General features: G+C 35.8%; 1 protein-coding gene across 1 annotated transcript in view; it reads right to left on the bottom strand.

Annotated features, from left to right (window-relative positions):
* Nucleotides 1-23,061, bottom strand: part of HIBADH (3-hydroxyisobutyrate dehydrogenase) — a 96,724-nt gene that overhangs the window by 59,153 nt on the left and 14,510 nt on the right. The window contains exon 4 of the mRNA XM_090287076.1: nucleotides 20,944-21,065. Coding sequence (XP_090143202.1) covers nucleotides 20,944-21,065 — 122 coding nt within the window. The remainder of the gene's footprint in view (nucleotides 1-20,943; nucleotides 21,066-23,061) is intronic.

The raw sequence follows: 23,061 nt of genomic DNA, 5'->3' as shown, positions 1-23,061 counted from the left end.
TTATTGCTGATCAGATGATGGGCTTGTTTGCCCAAGAGCTGGAATGCTCTGATTCCATTTTCTTCAGGAAACTGAAAAACAGTAATCTTCCCAGATCAAACTTCCACCAAGCAGGCTTAGTACAGCATTTATCATACCTAGCAAAACCACCGGAGGACAACTCCATCTGCTCCAACAAAACAGAGAAGATAAAGGTCTCCAAACACTTAATAGCACTTTCCAAAAAAAGGGCCATAAACCTACCACCACTGACAGAGAAATGCAATCTGCACTTTGCAGACCTGGACAGGAATTGCTTCAATACTATCTTTTCCCCTCTTCCTCACCATAAAAACTACCCAGCCCTAGTTGTGATGTACTGATCTACATCCCAAGACGCTGAGGAGATTAGGAACCCACAAGTACCAACAAAGGCAGGAAACAAGGGCTTCTTTCCCACACAAGCGTTATCTCCAATCCATATCGATAATTACGTACTGAGTGAAAAGCATGCCCACGCAGAAGCATGACCAAGGCAGAGTGGGTACAACTCAAACTAGACACACAATAACACAATCAGCCCTTCAAACAAAGGTCAGATGCAGAACATCTTAAGAATATAAGAAAGTTCCTATTCATCCATTTTGATCAATCCTGGGAGGGAATAATCAAGGAGCCTTTGAGAAAGCAAATACCATATTAAAGACATGTGTTCACGTATGAGTATATACCAATGACAGTCCATCAAATTGTGGTTTGGGATCCAGAGGAAAAAAGAGTTTATTAAACGCCTTCCTTGGGTTTAAAAGTTAGAAACTTTATTTAAGGAATTTCAGTAAAATATGCAGAAACAAATGCAAATGATAAATTTTTACCCTAAACTTTATTTTAAATTCTTTGCATTTTTATTAGTTTTTAAAATTATAATTAAAATTAATCATGAGAAAATGATGCAAATAAAAGTAACTTTTTCTAAAGATTGGGGTCTTCTTTTTTTAGGAAAGGTTTTCTTCCCCCCACCTCAAAAGCGGTTTACACGACAAATTCTAAGTCCCCTCAGCAGGTTCCTTCTTTGTAACTGCATACACTGTGGTATCAACATATAACAAATTCAAAACATTTAAAATTCAGACATAAGTAAAAGGAAGGCTATTACCTTCACTTTTATTGGGGGGAAAAAAATACAAAGAATGTAAGTCACTATGGGATGGGGAGGAAATAACAGAAAAGTAACCTCCGGCCCTTAGAAGCTAGAATTCCGTGTTGGCAGGGCTGGGGAGAAGAGCCAGGTGGAGATGCACAGCCACAGATGCACGTCTATGATGTCAGTGGGAAGTAAATGGGAACAGAAAACGGTTAGGACATTAAACCGCAAACAGCTCATTTCCATACTATCTTCCCTGTGTGTGACGCTCATGTTCAAAATCAAAGTCAACAACTCCTAATTTTAGAACTTACATGACGTTTATTTTGGTGTTCAATTGTATTGTAAATATACTTAACAAGGGATGGTCAGCGTAGACATCAAAATTACCGTTCTGAAGGTGTATTTTTTCCCTATTTTTAAAACTTTTAAAGTCTGCATATAATTGCTAAAACATACAAACTCCCTAGTTCTCTGCCTTAAACAACAAAACAGAATGGATATTCTTTTTTAGGCTCCTTATTTTCCTCAGCCTCCTTACTACAGTTTTCCCATATCGCCTTTCCTTCCTGAAAAGTCATACGTTCACATTAGCATACCTCCTGAAATATCACAGCTCACCCTTTTAAGTCACATTCTCAATCTGCAAAAAACACATCACCTCTTAAAACTGATGTACAAACAAAAATCAAGAATTGCTTTTTTTTTTTCTTTCTTTCTGATGAAGAATCTCATTATTATAGGCTACTTTGGTTGGAAAAGATATCACTACCAGAGTCAGGCAATGCTAAACTTAACCTTCATCCTGTCGTAATCAGATGACCCACTAAAGGTCCCTGCTAATATAACCAACAACAGGAAAAGAAAAACCATACAAAAACAAGATCTGGCTAAACGCCAGTTTTCATCACTATCCACTTGGACCATCTTCTGACCAACAATAATCATCAATCCTTTGGAACTTTACTCTAGTAAGGGTTAGGGTCAGAATCTCTTTTCTTTTTAAAAAAATTTTTTTCCAGAAATTTCTCACCTTCTCTACCCTTCCCTTTCACGGTACTCCATACAATAAGCAATTCTGAAAACAATTTGGTACGTAACACATTGGGAATCTATCGAACAAGGAAAAGGAATGAAAGAAGCCTCACATACGACTTCCAAAATAACCTGGGAAGTGGTACAAGGCCCTCCTGCAGGGCTCTGAGCTGTAACAAGAGCACTGGTTTGTTTCCCGCCCCACACCATTGAATACACCAATGTAGGGGGGGGACAAAGGCCTCCTCTTTACTCTTTCTAAACTGATGCCAGTCATGCTTGAGGCTAGAAATCTATGACGACGAAACCAGACATATCAGACTATGTAAACATTGGAGATTCTCACTCGTAGAGTATGCACAACAGGAGCTGGGTGGGTTCAGTTTGTTTCCCGCATATACACTAGCATTTCCCACTCCAGCATATTTCATCTTTATAAAATTTGGAGAAAAACTGACAAAGTAACATGCCATACACATATTTTCTTACAGCCCTCAATGAACCTATGTTTTACAGTTAAGCTATAATGAGTATAGGTTTGTTCATTTAAAAACAAAAAAACAATCTGAATTAGGTATAGATTCTTTCAGTTATCTTTAAACTACTAAAATACCCCCCAGCCCCAACACACACTACTCTTAAAGACCTTCTGTTAAAAACTACGGGGACATATTGCAGAATTGTATACCTGAAACCTGTATAATTTTATTAACCAATGTCACCCCAATAAATTAAAAAAGGAAAACAAAACTATTGGGACAGATTCTTTTAGTAATAAGACTAAAGAATTGTGTATATTGAGAGAGGCTAAAATATTGACAAGATGAAAATCAATCCCCAATACATTATAATTCTTTCAGTAAAACATAAAATAATAGTTGTACTGTTAAAATGGAGTAAATACTATGTTTTATTATTGTTATTGAGCAATAAGCTTTGATAACTGTTAGTGGTTAAGTCTTAATGCTGAATGCTATGAACATACTTTAAAAAGTATATGTGCACACTGAGACTCTCATTGATATTTTGTAAAAGCCAATTTCTGGTATTTAAAAAGTTGTTGAAGTACATTTAACTAAATAACTTACTTTGGGAAAAAAACATTTTAAAACACAAGTTAAAAGAGAAAACATATGTGAAACTGTCCTGTGTACGCACAGTCTGACTACACAGCTAAATAAGATACCCTTTAGCTCTTTTTAATACCTAAACTTCTAAAATAACTTCCAAGAGAAGTTATTTTAGAAGGTTTGAAACTTGTGGTTTTCACATCTGTTCCCACATTTTCTTGTTCCTTTTAATTCTTGTAGTTGACTAGAGTCAAGCATATAAAACCAAAAACAAAACTGCTTTAAATTTCCTAAGTGGACTCTTCATCAGCTAATAATTTTTTTCTATATTTTGATTTTGGGAGGGGGATGTCAGTGAATGGTGGTATGAATGGAGCATGAAAAAAGTATTTTTGTTGATTTGATTTTTAAAACAAATCAAAGCCTTTTTGTTATGCTATCAAACAAAAGAAATCCCAAACTTGAAATTACTAATCCTATCATAATATTTTAAAATCCTCTAACTAAAACGTCTTTGCTGCATCAGGCTACTTTTTATAATAATCGCATGTCCCTTCCTAAATGAGCCTGAACCTCCTCACTAAAATAATAAGGATAATCTGCATTTCATGAGGTTGCTATAAAGATTAAATGGTTTAAAATACACAAACCACCCAGCATGACAGCCTGACACACCAAAGGTACTTACACATCCTAGTTGCCATCTTCTAGAAAACTCTGTATTATGAAACTTTTAAAGGTGATTAAAGTAAAGTACCTTGAATCCACTTATTGATAAGGCTGTGTGCTTTTTTCCTGCTTTCCACTGCATTAAGGTTGTCAGATTTCCTCCAAGGAAAGGGGCGGTCGTGGAAGACAAGCAGCAGACAAAAACCGAACAGAAAACAACGTATGTGGTGGTATCCTCACTTCCATTCTCGTATGGATTTTGATAAACCTCCCTTTTTAGCCCTCTTATTACCTATCATTTTTTTAAAAATACACATTTTTATTAGTCTTTTGTTCTTAAGAAGTCAAGTTTAAAACTAAGCAGATACCGTATGCTAAAAGTATACCTAAAAAGTGATACGGTATCTTGATTGCTGAACAAAACACAGTGTTAAGGCCTCGCTCTTTAAAAATAAAAAGACTGAAAGATTACTGGCGACGAAGCACTCTCTCGGTTATGAATTACTTCACGCCACTTGAAGGTTTCACTTGGGTAGTTTCACATGCAAACACTTTCTCATTCTTTACTCTCAGCCCTGCAGCTTTTTATGCCGCAGAACCCACTGATGACTAAGCTCTTTGGATCCCAGTTCAACACCCCAACACTCACCCACTCGGGGAGAGATGCCCCCCTTGTGTGTGTGGGGTTGGAAACAACCCACTTCCACTGCTGGGGCATTTACATCACATACAGCCAGGCCTGGGGAGCAGTGTGCAGTCTCTTCCCCCCAACTTTCTTCTCCCACGCCTCCCCTCCCTTTTTCTTTAATTTAAATTACTCTTTTTAATTTAAAAACTTCCAGATATTTTATTACCATGGTAGCTTTACTTTTTCTCTAGATTGACTAAAAGGGTAAGTTTGAGCAGTTTTTGTCAGGTTAAAGATTTTTTCAATTTTTACACATGTATCTGATAACCAGTATCCATAATGTTAAAACTGTGATGATGATGTTGCATTTTTTTCCTGGCTAATGTTTGGTACAATTTCATTGTTTTTTTTTTTTTGTAATCTAAATATAGAAAAAATAAAACTGTTACTTACAAACAGTTAAATTGGTGTTCTCAAATTATTTTTATCAGCAGCTATACATGTGCTCCTAAAGGATATAAAAGGATTTGATGTTTGCTTTCGCTCTTCTCATTATTTTTTAAAGAAAACCATGTAATATTATACATGCAGATACAGTAAACCATTGTTCCCTTATCTAATATTTACAGAAAACTACTAAAATTATTTAAATTTTAAAATCTAATATTAAAAATACTATAAAACCTGTATACCAGCTTTTCTTTGAAAGCCAGATGAACTATCTCCTAGTGAACAAAGTTATTTTTTTTTTCAGGTATGTGAAAAAGAATTAAGTATGACAACTATATTTTTTAATAAAATTTGTAATTAAAGCCATCTCAGAGACCAAAATCTTAACTTTCCAACCAACAAATTTCATTAAGCATTTTATCTAAAATCTAGTTAAGCATGTTCTATCGACATAGTTTAAGATACACAAAACTCCCCAAATACTTAAATGATAAAAATCATTAAGAATCACAGTTCAAATTAAAAAAAAAAAACAAACTTCCACTTATGAGACCCCAGAAGTGTCAGTACACGGGTTTAACTTTTAACATGTACTTTTTGCACTACTTCCTCTTCCCTTCCATCCTAGCTCCCCTGCACCTCAACACATACATAAAATAGATCCCTTAGGCCAGTGGTATTTTGGTACATAGCCCCTCCTCCACTTAAGACAGTCTTGCCTTTTATACGTATGTGGAGGTTCCCATGGCAACACTCACTTACACCATTACTATTTCCAACTGAAATGAGAGAAGCCAAAATCTAAACGCTTCATTACAAAATTATATACCCCCAAACAAGTAAGGATTTTTTCTTATTATTTTTTAATAAAAACATAGATTTCTGGATCTTCAGTAAAAGTCATTTATTATTATAGAAGTAACTAGAAAAATAATCATTGCAGGCAATTATATACATGCATATTATTACATGAGGCTTGCATATGGTTACTTTTACTATATAAAACTTATATGCTGAGCTAGGAGACTTAATTATAATTATGAATAGTCAGTGTAATTTTTATTAATTCTATTGTATCAAACCCTATTTTTTCAATGCTGGCTACAAAAAAACCTGGTGATATATTCTAACAAAACAAGCCAAGAAGCAATTCGTGGTCAGCAGGAGGCAATTCCAGAACACAGGCACAATCTATAAAGAGAAACCAATACAGCTTTTTGATGTTAAATAAGTAGGAATATCAGCATACAACAAAGCTAAGAAGCAGACTGTTGTATCAAGTTTAAAACTAGAATACTCAAGAGTCAAATGTCATGAGCACCTTTGTCTAGACTACTTTCAAATGTGAAATTTTTTATAATCTTAAAAACAAAGTTCTCTCTTTGTAATACTGAAGACTGTATATATTTAGTTTTAGTACAACGCACATTCCAATTAAGTTATTCAAAATATAGGGAAGGGGAGGGTAGTGTGTGTGTGTGTGTGTGTGTGTGTGTAAAAGCAGGAACATCAAGGTGGGAGGTCAAACATTTACTTTGAAAACATATACATTTCTTAAGCAGGTTGTGCACAGTTAGAAACCTCAGAGAAGATGCTAGAGTATAAAATGAGTAACATTTATAAAGCTTTTTGATAAATGATCAAAGCTAAGCATTAAACATCTCTCTGCATGGTGAATACATTTTTTAAAAGGATAAAAATCAATAGGATGTACAATGAACTTTATTTATTCTGACAACATATCATAGCATCTAGACAATTGTATTAAATAATTTAATTGTTTCTGAACGATTTATTAACACACAGGGGTTTATAAAAATAAAACATGAATACATATTTTAATGAAAAAAATCATTTTATAAAATTAAGTTTTAATTTATTAACTTGTTTGTTTGCTTTTACATATCACTTTCTTAAAATAAATTAATTCAAAAAACTGAAAAGACTCACTCCCTCAAAACCAGTACAGGAAACTGCAAAAATTTACTTTCCCAAAAACAACTCTTAAGGCATGAACATGAACCGCCTAATGAATCATAGCCATGCTTGTGAAAAGGACCGACTTGCACCTTACAGAGGTCTTTCCCTCTTTTTAAAAAGTCCCATACAGCAAAATCTGCTGACACTTTTTTTATAAGTGTGTGTGTGTGTGTGTGTGTGTCAAGGGTGCCACATGGAGGGGATTTTTGCAACATTTGTAAGAGTTTTCACAGGCTGGATCCTCTCTGGAGTGTTCAAACAAGTACAACAAAACAAAACAAGCAACTGTTAAATGTTCATTTACAATTTTTTTAAAAAAGGCTATCCTCTGTTTCAACATTTTAATTTACTTTCATTTCAACCTTAACCACCTAAAAGCAAATATTTGCAGAGTTCAGAAATCTTTTCAGTTCTTTGGAGACATTTAATCAACCTTGATTTAGATGCATGTTTAAGCGAACTTCAAAAGCAAAACCTAGAGAAAGTACTAGGGCCTCTCTTGAACAAAAGCAATGTATTTTAAAATCCTCCCTTTATCACAAGCTGGTTTGGATGCAATGCCATCTGGTGGCACAGAAAAAACTCCTAACTAGGCTTAGGGTTTTTAGAACTTTAGCTGTTCTATGAAAGCCCAGCCGTCCCTTTTGACTATTCTACCCTCCTCCCAACTTATTCATCCCAGAGTTTAACAATACATGATCACTTTTATTCTAAAACTTTAAAACATTTACACGCTTTACTGCAGGTGACAATTCCTCAGTGTTTAAATATCAAAAAAGAAGCAAAATGGTTGTTTCTTTTTTCCCCAAAAAACCTACATTGTTCCAAAGCTTTAATTTTTAAATGATGAAATGTTTAAGAATGGGGGAGAAGGTAGGGATGGAGTAACGGAGCTGCTTTGTAAAATTACACTGTATAATTAATTCCATGGTAAGAATGTTTTTATGGTGTGTTTTGGTGACCTTTTATTACCATCAAGTTCACAATGCTGGTGGGCTGCCTTTTAATCCCTCCACAGACAAAGGCCCTAAATAAACACAGATCCCTTCCTGGGAAAAAGTCCACTCTGGTTAAATGGTAAGGAAATGAGTAAATCATTAGTAATCTTTAAAGCCAAAGCTATAAACTCAAGTTACCTTAAGTTGAAATGAAAGTGTCCTGCAAGAGTTTCAAAGTTCTGTCACAGATAGAAATCTCCAGTTCTTGACTCCAGACTAGGCGCCAGCTGATAAACAAACAATTTAAGTCAAGAGCTGGAGAATTCCCAGCTTTTTCATTTAATGGCTTTGGCCAAGAGTATTTATTGCCTCCAGTTTTATTCTCACTTAGCTCTAAGAGGAAATTTAAACTCATCATTATCTTAAAGCCCCATATGGGTAGCAGCCAGCTCACCTGATATGATAAAGCTCCTCTTACTTGGTACCAGTTTGAGTCTCTACTAGAAGTGATGTAATAATGTAAGCTAATTAACTATAGTTTTAGGTTGACTTTTTAACAGGCTAAATAAATTTTGTTCAATATAGTTTATATTCCCACTTGGGGTAGTAACAATTCCAAAAAGTTTAACTTTACAGTTTTACTCCAAACTACTAGCTAAAATGGAAAAGGACAATGTAATCTCCTTCTTATTCCTCTAAAATGCTCCTGCCCTCTCCCTCTCCTCTCCTCTCTCCCCTTGTCCACTAGCCCTTGAATGTTGTAGAAAGTAACTTTTCTGTAACAAATACAGACTATTCCTATTAACTTCAAAATAACCAGTATTGCTCAGTCTATTTTGTAACAGAGCAGTGCAGGAGATTTAAGATGTAAATGCCCGATCATGAAAAGCTGTTGATTTTATACGAGCACTGATAAGAATATAAAGGTACAGTCCAATCACAGGCTATGCGATACCATCAAGTATTTCTAAATGCTGTTTTTAAAGGTTTGCTATTAAAGATTACAGAGCTCAAAGCCAGAATTATGCTGTTGCTCTTATTCCTTTCTCAAAATTATCATGGACTTTTAGAAAAAGAAATATCATCTCAGGATTTGAAGTCAAAATAATTCTTTTAACTATCTGAATGTTTGCAGATACTTGACAATTACAATAAATCAACTACTCTCTTCCTCTAGCTCCTTATCTAATAAAAAATGCTGCAGAAAATTTTTATAGCCTAAGGTAAAGGATTAATAAAACATGACATTAATGCAAAGAAAAATTCTTTCCCTCCCACTTCTTAAATTTCAGAATGTTTTACAAACCTATCTTGGCTGGAAAAGCCAATTATTGCAGTGTCTGCCAAGGTTATTTTTCTACTCTTTTAATATATGTGTACAGTACATTTCAAATATTGGCCACTTGAGAATATGTATTACCCACACATAAGAATGAGGGGAAAATGAAATGTAATTAATGATAAAATTATTTGTATGTCTCATATTGTTTAATTAAAAAAAACCTCCCTAAGAACAATGTTGTCTTAGAGACTGCAACGGAAAAATACAATGTACACCTAACCATCAACAACTCAATAAAAAAAGGTATCAGGTACAAATCTTAAAATTCTGAATACTCTTCTAGAAGAGTCCACACCTCTCCTACCGCTGGAAGAAGTTTAAGCTAAATACCAATCAGCAACGAAAACCCTCTACTTTCAGGACAAGTTAGAACAACTTCAAGGCAGGAGGAGAGATGGTGAGTTGGCCGCCACCCCTTCACAGGCCACGATGGACAGGAGGTTAGAAAATGACTGCTATGAAATGTGCGTGCAGATTTAAAACTCTCACAACCCACACCCCCAAAGTAATGCAAAACAAAACAGGGTCGCATGCGAAGGTATGCAGAGAAGAATTTACACTCATCATGTTTTTCATCTGCTAACATTATTCACACTGTCTAAGAAAATCAGACATCTAGAAAACTGGAAATAAGTCATAATGGCTTGATCATGATGACAAGGCCCGTGTCAAATTATTCATTCCATCTGCTCTACCTCCTTCTCCCCCTCAGTGCTATTCAGGGATCACAAGCAAAACAAAATAAAGTAATAGAACACAGAAGGTATATTGGAACTAATTTCACAATGCTTAGGAATCAATTGATGTTAATGAAAAATAAATTATACATTAGTAATAGCTTCAATTTATTTACTAGATCTACTTCACCTTTATATACACACACTAGGCAGTCCTGAACTAGTCACCAGACCCAATTGTGTCTGGTCTGACTTACATCCTGAATGGCAATTAAAAAACATTAAAAATACCCTGGGATTACTTGAGGCAGGACCCCTGCCTTATCCACGCACTTTCCAGCATAACATGTGAAGAGAACACAATGTCCCTCCACCACAGGACAGAGCCTGGCAAGAACAACCCTGGTAATGGTTACTTGACTGGAAATTGCAATGCAATTAAAATCTCACCTGCAGATTTGGAAATGAAGGCATTTGCAAACTGCAAGAAAGTCAATTCTTAGAAATAAACTAGGCTGTTAGTGATAATACTACTACTGACAATAAACGACAATAATACAAAACATAAGTGAAATGAGCACCTTGCCTTCTCTAACCCATTCTTCTATTTTCTTAGGAGACAAATTATGAAAGCTGCCTCAGCCATGGGATCTTGGGCAGTGGGTCAGCAGTCTTCCCTCACTGTGTTAGGGGCTCATTAACACATTATACAGGGGCTCCTGTCCGGGACACCGTTGTAAGGGAGTCCTGGGCATGCCAGAGAATGTGAAAGAGGTTTTTATGGGCACCTCTTCTCTGGGACTAATTTCAAAGAAATCTTTGTAATTTATTTACCAAACATTTCTGAACTACTTGTGCAAACTGGAGGAAATCCCAAGGAAAATGTATCCTCCGGGGACAAAAAAGGACACCTAATGGATGCAGGGTAGTAAGTACAGGCATGCCTCTTTTTATTGCACTTTGCTTTTTTGTGCCCCACAGATGTTGCGCTGTTGTTGTTTTTTTTAACAAATTGAAGGCAAGACGCTCCACCAGCAAAAAGATAATGGCTCACTGTATCACGGTGGTCTGGGGCTGAACCCCCAGTCTCTCAGGATACGCCTCCAAAATTGTGGCTAAGTGTAAATGGCTGGCATATTTAACCCATTTTGTGTTACCAGTATTGATGAGTCATATGTCATGTACAAGGAAATGGATTTGCCCACCAAACAAAGTTAAAGAAAATTTTAATTATTTCCATTACTAAAGATTTTTAAATTATTTATTTTTAGAGTGAGGGGAAAAGAATGAGAAAGAGGGAGAGAGGCATCAATGTGTGGTTGCCTCTCACACACCCCCAGCTGGGGCCCTGGCCCACAACCCAGCATGTGACCTGACCAGGAATCGAACTGGCAACCTTATGGTTCACAGGCTGGTGTTCAACCCACTGAGCAACACCAGCCAGGGCTTCATTACCAAAGCTTTTCTAATTTTATTTATCAATTACAGTTTACAATCAATATTATTTTGTATTAGTCTCACATGTACAGCACAGTGGTTAGACAATCATATTCTTTACAAAGTGTTCCCCCCAATACTTTCAGTACCCACCTGGTACCACACATGATTATTCCATTACTGTTGACTGTATTCCCTTGTGCTGTACTTTACATCCCTGTGACTATTTTGTAACTACCAATTTGTACTTCCTCTTTTCTTTTTTGTAAATCCCTACCTGAGGATGTGTTTACTGATTTTAGAAAAAGAGAAGGGGCAGAGGAGAGAGAGACATCGCTGTGAGAAACATAAATCAGTCACTTCTCGCTTGCTCCCCAACAAGGGACATTGCCTGCAAACCAGGAACCTAGGTTTGTGCCCTGACCAGGGATCCGGAGAAGGAACCTGAAGCCTTCCGGGGTACGGGGACAACACCAATTGATCCTCCTGGCCGGGGCCAGTTTGTACTTCTTAATCTCTTCACCTTTTTCACCTACTTCCCCCTGGCAGCTGTCAGTCTGTTCTCTGTGTATCAGAGCCTGTTTCCGTTTTGTTTGTTCATCTATATTGTTCTTTAGATTCCACACCTAAGTGAGATCATGATAGTTGTCTTTCACTAAATATTTAAGTACCTCCAAATCAGACCAGAAGAGGCTTATTTTATCTAATACTCTCTGAGATTAATTCAAGTCTCTCATACAAAAGTCAATACTACAAAGTACTTTCAAATTTTATAATACATAATAGAAGTTAATACAGTAACTTAAAAATTAAAAAATCATCATACTAGTACAATTCTTTAAAATGAAGAGCCCATGAAATTACATTAATCATGTTAAACCAACTTCAAAAGCTAAAATGTCAGCACAAGCACTACACGCGATACCATTTTATAATCAGACAGCTTGTGAGAGCATCAAGGACCTATTGTGACAGCCCTTCCCCCTCCACACATTATAAACCACAGCACATTCAGTTATGAAATTCGGTGAAAGAATTCGCTTTTGGACAGAAATAGCAATGTTTCGGCCCAAAGCCAAGTAAAAGTGCCAAGTTATAAACCTCTCTAAGAAAATGTTCTAATGGAAATGCCAACAGACCCTTAACTATAATGGTGTTAGGTGCCAAAGTATAAATAATTTTTGTTTTTGTGGTCCCTTTACCATAAATTAGATACAGATCTAATGGAAAAACAGTAGGTATCCAGTTCGGTGAGCAGTAAAGGCCAAGACTGCACACTTGATTTTAAAAACAATAATGGGAGTCCACATGAGGCTTTCATTGAAGAATTTAGCAAGCAAGTCTAGCACTCTAAGAGAAACTCCTTAATAGGCTTTGTGATTACTAATCCATGTTCTAAGAATACCTCAAACAAATTACTAAAAAGCAACCCAGCCAAGCACAGTATAAAATCTGGTTTCCTGATAGGGAACTGTTATACAAACACATACGCACAAGTTCAATTATTTAATTTTGACATTAAACCCTAACTGGAACGACGCAGTTTAGCAAACCAATGAGGCTTGCCAGCACAGAAAGCCGTGGGCTAATGACAAGTGCCACTTCAGTGCCACTCCAACGCGAGGTCGCTATGCAAATCTACAGACATATTAGGCAGTCAGTGAGTTTATTCTGCAATTATTCAAGCACAGTTAAGTGCTGTAATTATGCCCTGAGAGCAGACTGAACAGGGCTGGTCATTAGTCACAAACAATAGTTTTTAATTTGCTTTATGTCTAGCATTCATTAGACAAAGCGAGCTGACCAAATGGAAACCAGCTCTGTGCTAACAGACCCCTTCCATACTTTAAAAGAACGTATGGATCCAAAATGGTGCAACTAAACACCATCTGACATTAAAGAATGATTACAATTTTTGTAAAGATGTGATTTACTCAAGACAGATAAATAAATCAGGGCATCATGCTTATGAGGTCCGTGTCATGGGCTAACTTACAAAAAGCTTAGTTAGCTTTATGTTGGTAACCCAAACTGTTAAACAAAGGCATGACTTTCAACATACGGGGGGTCAGTTCATGGGTGACTCAATTTAACAAACTCTGAGTGAAACTGCTACATCTTGGTGACACAAAAATAAACGTTCCACAAACATACCAAGCTTGTCCAATGTCTCAGGCCACTCCCTCCCCTGAAACGCTCTTCCCCTTCCCCTGAGCATTCACATCTGCTTATGTGTCACTTGCCCAGAGAAGGCATCCTGTCTCCTCCATGTGAAAGGGCCTCTCCTTAGCCTCTGACTCCTTAGTGGTTTACTCAGTCTTCTTTTTCCTTCACGGCACTGATCATTGAAATTATTTTTTTATTTGTTTATCCTATTTCTACTAAGTCATTAAGCTCTATGAGGTAAGACTCTGACTATCCTTAAAGTTGTAAGTCTAGTGTCTAGAACATGTAACACACACAAAGTACTCCATATGAGATCATTGCATGGAATGAAGAATAAAGCATGCCCCCTGCAATCAAGGCACTGTCAAGAAAAATAAAGTGCATAATCAGAAAACAGTAAATAATCCTGTAAGAATTATGTAAATACACTAACTTTAAGACATTTTAATGAAAAAAAAAATGAAAGCCTTAATTTTTAGAGTTCCTTTCTCTGTCTAAAAGTTCCAGGCTCTCCTTAATATCCAAGTGAACTTCTTAATTTATTAACAGAATAACAAAAAAATGAAACTAAACGTGATAAGAGAATTACATTCACTAATCAACTTCCTTTCGTCTTTGCTTAAAGAATATTTACTAAAGGACTGTCTAATCTAACTCCAAATTCTGTTGGTTCTTCTCAGATATATAAGGCCTGTCCAGAAAAAGTCCAGTCATTGTTACTGTAACAAGACATGACATGATGTAACATCACAGCCAAGGAGTGTGGACTGGAATGCACATGCAGAAACAATGACGACTTCACTGTACTAGTCAGTGGGGGCAGTAGACACCACTGAGTGAGCATGTGTACTGTGTAGCCGTCGCATTCAAACTGACTGAGTACAGTGATGAATCTGCATCAAATTTTGCATTAAGCTTGAACATTCCTTCATGGAAACTATTCAGATGATTCAGAAGGATGCAGCTATAGACAACTGGTGATTGGCAGCTTCATCACAACAACACGCCCCCTCATGCATCATGTCCAGTGCAGTTTTTTGGTGAGACATCAAATCACCCAGGTTACTCAGCCCCGCTACAGCCCAGATTTGGCACCCTGTGACCTCACTCTTTTCCCAAAACTAAAATCACCTTGAAAGGGAAGAGATTTCAGACTGTCAATGAGATTCAGGAAATACAACGGGGCAGCTGATGGCGACTGGGAGAACTGTGTGAGGTTCCAAGGCGCCTACTTTGAAGGGGACTGAGGCATCATTGTCCTATATACAAGGTTTCTTGTATCTTCTTCAATAAATGTCTCTATTTTTCATATTACATGGCTGGATATCTTCTGGAGAGACCTCATATATCATCTGTGAGATTTCTAGTTGATCTTTAAAATATATTTTTTATTTCCAGACTAAAAATCCTCCTGTTGCTCTGGAATCAGCTATATAAATCAAATCTGGTGTTATTCCCTATCTTTAAATATCCATAAAGGTGACTATCAGATAAAAGTCAAAATAAGTATTAATAGCCACCCCAGAGAGGACAAGAACTGTGTTTCTCTAAGCTGCCTAGCATGTTGCTGTGATCAAACTGTTAAGGAAGTGTTCCTTTCTGGTCGTTAGGTATTGGAAATACTGCTGTACTGCATCATTCTGCATTTTGTAAATATTCTCAAATCGTTTTATGTTTTCCTAAATTCTCAATTTGTAAGGACTTCCTTAAGTTGTTCTGAATATTATTCTACTTTATATCATAACCTCACCACCCTGATTATAATCACACTTCCCAATAGCATCTAATAACAAAATGCAACATTTTGAACACAGTAAATACTTACTATCTGACTGATGTTAGAACAGGGAGGCAGTTACTTAGTTTATTTAACTTAAGAGAGAAGTCAATAGTCTGAAGATAAATAACCTAAAGAACAACCCGAAAAGGAGAATTACTACAGGGAAGGCTCAAAATATTTAACAGTAATCATGAATTTAAAAAATCAAATATTTTTGAGTAAGTCAACCATACTTGATTAAATGCCCACCAGGAGATATATATTGGAGATAGAAATGAATAAGACACAGTATCTATGCTTTTCAGAACCTAGTGGAAGAAGCAGGCACAAGCTTAAGCACAACACAAGCAGGAACACTGAAGGACACAGAAGAGAGCCTCGTCCTGCTATATAAAACAATCCTCCCATCCATTTGCTTTCGTATAATCCTGTCCTCAGAACAATCCTGTCCCAGTCAAACGGGAACAGGTTAGAGATATGTCAGGATATCACTTTCTCTTTTCCTGGAAGTTTATTTGGTTAATAAACATTCCAGGATGGGGTTAGCACAACAGGACTGATCTGATCTCTCCAGGGTTCTTCAGATGCCAGCACAATGGCTTCTCAACCATTTCCTCTCAAGTGACTCCAGAACAGTGTTCATCTCTTCCAGGTTAGACACCAGCGTCTGAGGCTTGGAAAAGAAGGCAGCTGCTCCCCTCACCACCCAACTGCTTTCACTCCATGGCAGTGCCTGTCAGTTAGCAAGAGAGAAGACGGAGAACCAGGCACTGGGGTAGATAAAATTGTTAGGAATAGGGTTAATGATAGGCAACTGCTATGGAAAAGAGAGGCCACCATAAGATGGGGTTGAAGGGAAAGTCTGTCAAAGGTAGAAGAGCCTTGTGTTGACTTGGGAGAGTAGGATTCTACTTCTAGGTCTCCTTTCAAGTTGGATAGCCCTGAGCAAGTCACTTAACTTATTTGGACCTCAATTTGTCATCTACAAAATAACAGTCAAATTAAATTGTTGCTAAGGTCTCTTCTAATAATAAAACCCAATTCTAAGAGCACAAGAAACAGTTAACACTAGACATACTATTTAACCCCAGCAGTCCACAAGAATACCAAAATGACATTTATAAATTTTTACCGTCACACTCAGATTTAGTGAGATCTGGAAGAGTATCTCACATCAGCTCACCAGGGTAGCTACTTAGGTAATATTTAGTCAAACCTTCTCCTTAATAATAAAATATACAGAGACATAGTCAGTTACCCATTTACAGCAGACATACCTCTTTTCTGAACTTTTAATAATAAAATGTTGGAGCAACTTAGCTTTGGCATTAAAGTTGGCCTGTACGCGAAGTCCTTTTATTATAATTCTCCTTCCAAAAGGGATTATAACACTTATACTAAGTAAGCACAGATAGCACACCAACTGACACAGTAAGTAACAAACACTTCTACATAATTATGGAAATACCAGCTTCATTGGCTCTATTGGTTATCTATTGCTACACAGCATCGGCCCCAAAACTTAGTGGCTTTATTTGCTCACAATTCCGCGGATGAGCAATTTAGACTACCACAGCTGGGCAGCTCGCTGCTGGTCAGGCCCGAGATCACCAACGCAGATGCAGTCATCCGGGAATGTGACTTGGGAGTGATGTTTAGCCTTGTCTCCAGCAGAGTAGTCCAGGCTTCTCTGTGCAGCACTGGAGGAGTTTCCAGCAACAAGAGAGGGCAAGACTCAATGTACAAAGTGCTTTTGAAGTCTATCCCTGGTAATGTTTCCTAACATACCACTGGCCAAAGCGAGTCAGGTGGCTAAGCCCAGTGTCAGTGTAAGCAGTGAAGACACAGTGTGGATTTAGGGATGTGAGAAATCAACCACCATAATCGTAACAGTGTCCCACTCTTAGCTCTTTTTAGTCAAGTAATAAGAGTGGTTTTATAATTTAAAGGACAGACTTCCATTTAGCAATCTTATTTTCCTCCTAGAATAAATCAGAACTTTATAGAAAATAGTATCTCCTAATGCAGTAGAACAGGAAGTAAGTCTAGTGTTAGTCTTGAGCAAATGATTGGGTTCTTCAGTCCAGCCTTTATAATCTTCTACTAGAAACTGTTCTTTAACTGCCACTGATCAACAGTATGAACTTAAGATAGTTACTTATTATCCCTGGGCGTTACTTCCATCCTGGTAAAATGGGAATTTCATGACTTGTCCTGTATGTTGTACATGGCTGTTTTTCCAGTTGAACTTGAACCCAAGTTTTTCAACATTTATTGAAGACTAGGCATTGTGTTGGGAAAACAGAAACTAAAAAGACACTTCCACACACTGTATAAGAATGTAATATTTTAAAAACTGAAAAGCATCCAAATGTATATAAGGCATGATACAGAAGAATACCTGGAGAATTTAAAATTAACGAACTACATGTAGAAACCACGGAATGGGAACACATATTATGCACCACACACGGGCACCAGCCGAGTGGGTAAGTAGACGCTGAGGTCCCATTCACATTGGGTTTGCCAAACCACAAACCCTGGTACAGGTTTCATCTGTCCAGAGAAAGGAGTACTTTCTCCTTTTTACGGAGGTGCCTTCTGCTCACCGAAGGGGCTTCTTCAGGACAGAGGAAGTGCCTTTGGCTAGTTCTCACAAAGGCACAGAGCAGCCCTGACTGGTGTGGCGCAGGGGCTGGATGCCATCCCACAAAGTGATAACCATACAAGTATAAAACTATTATTCACCAGGTAATTTCAGGTTTCAGAATAATTATAAGTGTTTAAGCAACATTTGCTTTTGACGTTTTTAAAAAAACACATCATTTAGAACTTAAATAAAATTGTATTATTTGTGATAAGGATGATGCATACAGGAGCTTTTATAGGGTGGATCTAATAAATATCAAAATGAAACCTGAATAAAATGATACAGTCATGATTCTTTTTATTTTACTTCCCAGAATAATAGTTAACAGGAAGTAGAGGAAATGCTGGACCAAAGAAGCCAATCACTTGCTCAAAAATCTATACAGTCTATACTGGGTTAAAAAAAAAACCTTTAAAATGCTAACCACGGAATACAAAGTTCCCATTTAGAGTTTTAGAATACTACTGTATTTCTAACATCTCTATATAAACACATGTATGTAAATGCATTATTTTAAAGTCTAAGATAAGGAACAGATGCAGGGAAGAAAGAGAGGGATAAATCGGGGGGAGGGAGGACTTGAGTTTTATTCAAATTACCTCAAATATTCCATTCTTCAAGATCGATGTATATAGAACCTTATATAACTGTAGGTCTTAACATGGGTGTGTAAGCCAAGCTTTATGCAGGTGCCTTTTCCTAAATTTTATTTGGTTAAAATTTAATGATTTTCAAACCAGCCTATTTAACTTACAGAAAATTTCCTCTATTTTATTTTAACGGAGAAGGTGGAGCCATTTATAATCTACTATATTAAAAAATATAAAAATAACTATCAGAAGATAAGTATAAACTTCTCTTACATACTTCTATTACAAATTACATAATAATCATGTCAAGCAATTATCACAACCATCTCTACACAAAGCTTTCAACCTATAATATAGTTGTTCAGATTCAAGTGTACTCACTATTACAAATTAGTATTTTTTTTGCACCCTAAAACTACAAATCAGGGTTTAACAATAGCTTAACAGGAACAAAAGAGTAATTTCAAAGTTTTATCACAAAGAAGACTATTTTAAAAGTTAAAGTAATATTTAAGAATCAAATGGTACTCATTATTGGATGATGATTTTAGGCTATCCTCTCAAAGCAAAAGAAGATCAACAGCAAGATCATATGTATCATATCAATTTTCAAATTCAATTACAGAACCACTCAAAGGAGAATTGTTCAGTTTAGTTCCATTCTATTTAATAAACATGCACACACACACACCAAGCTTAAAACTGCTTATTAGTATTCTGTGATCAAAGTACCTATACCACTATTAATCAATGTGACCCCAATACATTTAATTAATTTTAAAAATTAAATTAAAAATTAAAAAAATTAAAATCGCAATAAAAACAAAAGTGCTATATCACAATTTACACCCAAATCCCACTTTAACCAATTCCATATAACTATTAGAGGGGCTAACAATTATTTATACCTCCACTTATATTAAAAAATACATATATATATATACAATAAGGCATATATGGTACCTTTACAAGACAATGAGGTTCTTTATGAAAAAACAGAAACTGATTTCAATTAATATAGTTTGTTATTTCTTAATTACAAAACCTACAATCAAGTTTAATATAATTGGAATAAAAATGCTATTCCACTGTCTACTGCTATACTGTTATAAATACATATGTATGTATGTGTATATGCATGTGTGTATGTATACATATGGTATTTGATTACAAAATAATTTTGAAAAATTTGGAAATTATGAAAAATCATAATACTCACAATCCTGCCATTCCAAAATACCCACTATTAGTATTTGATATAATAATAAGCTTTGTGAATTTTATTAGTGAGTCTCCTTATTCCGATTGAGATGATGATATGACTTTTAATTATGTTAATGTGGTGAAACATATTAATAGTTTTCTAATATTAAGCCATTGTGCATATAAGAAATAAACCAAACTTGGTTGCAATGTTTGATCTCTTTTACACATGGCTGGATTCAGTTTGCTGGTGTACCTTAAGTTTTTATTCCTATATTCATAACTGACATACAAGTATAGCCTTTGTTTCTCATGTTTCTGTCTGGTTTAAGTATCAGTGTTATACAGGTCTTGCAGAATGAGTTGGAAGGCATTTCCTTTCTTTATGGTCTGGAAAAGTTTATATAAAATTGAGATGATCTGCTCCTTGAAATTTTGGTAACATTCACCTATAAAATCATCTGGGCCTAATGTTTCCCTCATGAAATAATTGTTTTCTTCAATTTCTTTGAGAGTTATAAGATTATGCAAGCTAATTACAGTATTCCTTCACTTATCACAGGTATTACATTCTAGACGCCCCCCCCCCACGATAGGTGAAAATCTGCGAAGTAGGAACCTTACATTTATTTTAGTATTTATATATATTTTAAGGCTTTATAAACCCTTCCCACACACTTATAAACCGTTCCCAGTCCCTTATTAACCTTTCCCACTCCTTTTCCACTTTTATAAACACTACTTATGTTCTTAAACATATTCTACACTCTTAAACCTATGTAACTTTAACAACATATGTATACAGTACCACAAAATCCTGCGATACAGCAAAAAATCCACGATAATTAAATATAATATTTTTTAAAATCCTGCAATACAGTGAGGCCACGATAAGCGAACCGCAATATAGAGAGGGACTACTGTACTTCTTAAATATATTCTGAAAAGTTAAGTTTTCCAGGAATTTATCCCTACCTATAGCAATCTGGACCAAAAATTTATTCTAAATTGCTTATTTAGAATAAGCAATGTATTTTGAGAGCACTAAATAATGTAAGTCATTTTGTTTGTTTTCATTTTTAATGAGGAAAATGAGAATCCTTGTAACAGGTATAAAAATAACTGGAAATATCTTGGATACCATAACACCTTAATCACTTCTGACAAACAGAAGTAGATGTGCATGTATTTTAGTTACCACTTACCACCAGAAACAGGGGCATCCATGAAAACTGCTCCCATCTTCTCAACTTCTTTGGCCAATTCTTTTGAAACCGCAGGATCGATAGTACTGGAATCTATTAATAGTGAGCCTTTCTTCACTTTTCTAATAAATAAAAATAGTTTTTTTAAAACTACCGTTTTAAAAATATAATTTACAATGCTGAATAAACATTTCATACAACAACCTATAGAATCAGAATCTGCTAAAAGCTGCCAGATATGAAGGTAGTCTTTGGTTTACCATTAAAAGCATTTTCAGAGGTGCTTCAAAATGTGAAATTCTTTTTCGGATTAATTATAGCTCAAAGGAAACCCAAACTCTAATAAACTGGTATAAATTCTGGTTTTAGATGAAATACACACTAACCATAGTAGAGGTTAGGTAAGCTAAGATTTAAGCATCTTAAAATGCTTATTAACTTTAAAAGAGGTTATTTGGTAGAATTTTAACTTCTGTTTGTAAAGCAGCTGGGTCTCTTAAAAGTAACTGATGTGTCTTCAAAAAGCCATATTGCAAATTTCACATATCCATCTTACTGCCACGAGGTAGATAAACATAAGCAACTGAAATTCAGCCATTTGCTTCAGGATGGCGTATTCTTTAAAAACCGTAAATTTTTAAAGACAAAATAAAATATCAAACAGGCAGAAAGGGAAGTACAGGAATGGACTTGGAAATCTCACAAAGTCTTTTTGTTCTTTATGGTAAATTTACATACATACTTCACTAAAAGGGGAAAGCAGTCTTTTCATATATTATATTTTACATCAATATTTAAATGGAATTCTACGGGAAAACACTTTTGTTTGTATTGTAAGTGCAGGCCATCTACCTAGACAGTTGCCTTATAATCTATAATCTAATTGGCTAGGAAATTCTGACCTAAATTATAACTTACTTACAGTGCTATGGTTAACCTTTAATCCAAACTTCCCAAAGTTCTTGCTACAGATAAACTAACCCAGAAGACTTTTAATATGAATTATGACAGGAAAATTAGAATTGAGTAAATATAAATTTTGAATGGGTAAATAATCTTTGCTAAATACTATAAACAAGAAAAAAAAATCTTCCTATAGAAAAAATTAGCACACAAAATGCTTAAAACAATTTTAGACATATGAATTGATCTGGTCCCAAGGCAATAATTGTGTCTATTCCACAGGAAAACAAAACAGCATACTCTAATATATATCACCTCACTATATCAAGTTCTACTTTATGCAACCTAAAAAATAAGAATTAAGCTTGCTAGTCTTTTGTGATATTGATATATTTATGATCTTAAATTTTTAAGAAATGGGAAATCACCTCAAAAAGTACACATGCAGTGGGTGTAGAGAAATGATCCTAACCAAGAAGAAAATAAAGAACCACCCACAAGTAAATGATTATAAAGCCCAACTCTTTCAAAGTACTCCCTAGACAAGGTTGCTCTGGTAGCTGGCCACCATATTCTTTAGTAAAGGATATTAATAGACATAGGATTTGTCTCCACACAAGTTTTTAGAATGTTTCCTTGAGAGGTAAAGCAGGGCCATAATTGGAACAGACTAGGTAATGAGACAGCTAGGTCTTCCCAGGACCACACACACTGTGGGCCTGAGGGCTCCATCCAAAATGAGTGTCTTTCAACCTTTCTGAAATCTAAACATTTATCTTATCAGTTTTCTGCCTAATATCCAAGTGTCTTTTGCTTCCAAGTCTGTTGGTTTTCCAAAGCAATTTGATTTCCAGAAACCTCAAATTTCATGTTATTACAGCTTCATGAAATTAAATGCTTTCTTTTTAGCCCTCCATGTGTCTTCAGGGCCTATGGGTTTGTTCTACCTCAGTGCTGAAGTTCAACAACAGAACAAGTTAGGAACAGGAACCAGGAAGACCAGAAAACTAAATTGGAATTCAACTACTGTCATCCTAACATGACCACAAGGGTTTGGCAAGAGGCAGCAATTAACCAAAAGGTTCTTGAAGCCAGGGAAGCCGGCACTGGCTTGGAAACTCTGACCTAACTTACATTTTATTTGAAGGGTAACTGCTAACCTTTAATTCTAACTCCTCAAAATTCTTACTGCAGATGTACTAACCCAGAGGACAT

The sequence above is a fragment of the Furipterus horrens genome, unplaced genomic scaffold, assembly GCF_987537825.1.
Source record: "Furipterus horrens unplaced genomic scaffold, mFurHor1.1.pri manual_scaffold_9, whole genome shotgun sequence".
Taxonomy (NCBI): Eukaryota; Metazoa; Chordata; class Mammalia; order Chiroptera; family Furipteridae; genus Furipterus; species Furipterus horrens.
Note: the sequence above shows the minus strand (reverse complement) of the source record. Positions and strands in the feature narration are given on the sequence as shown.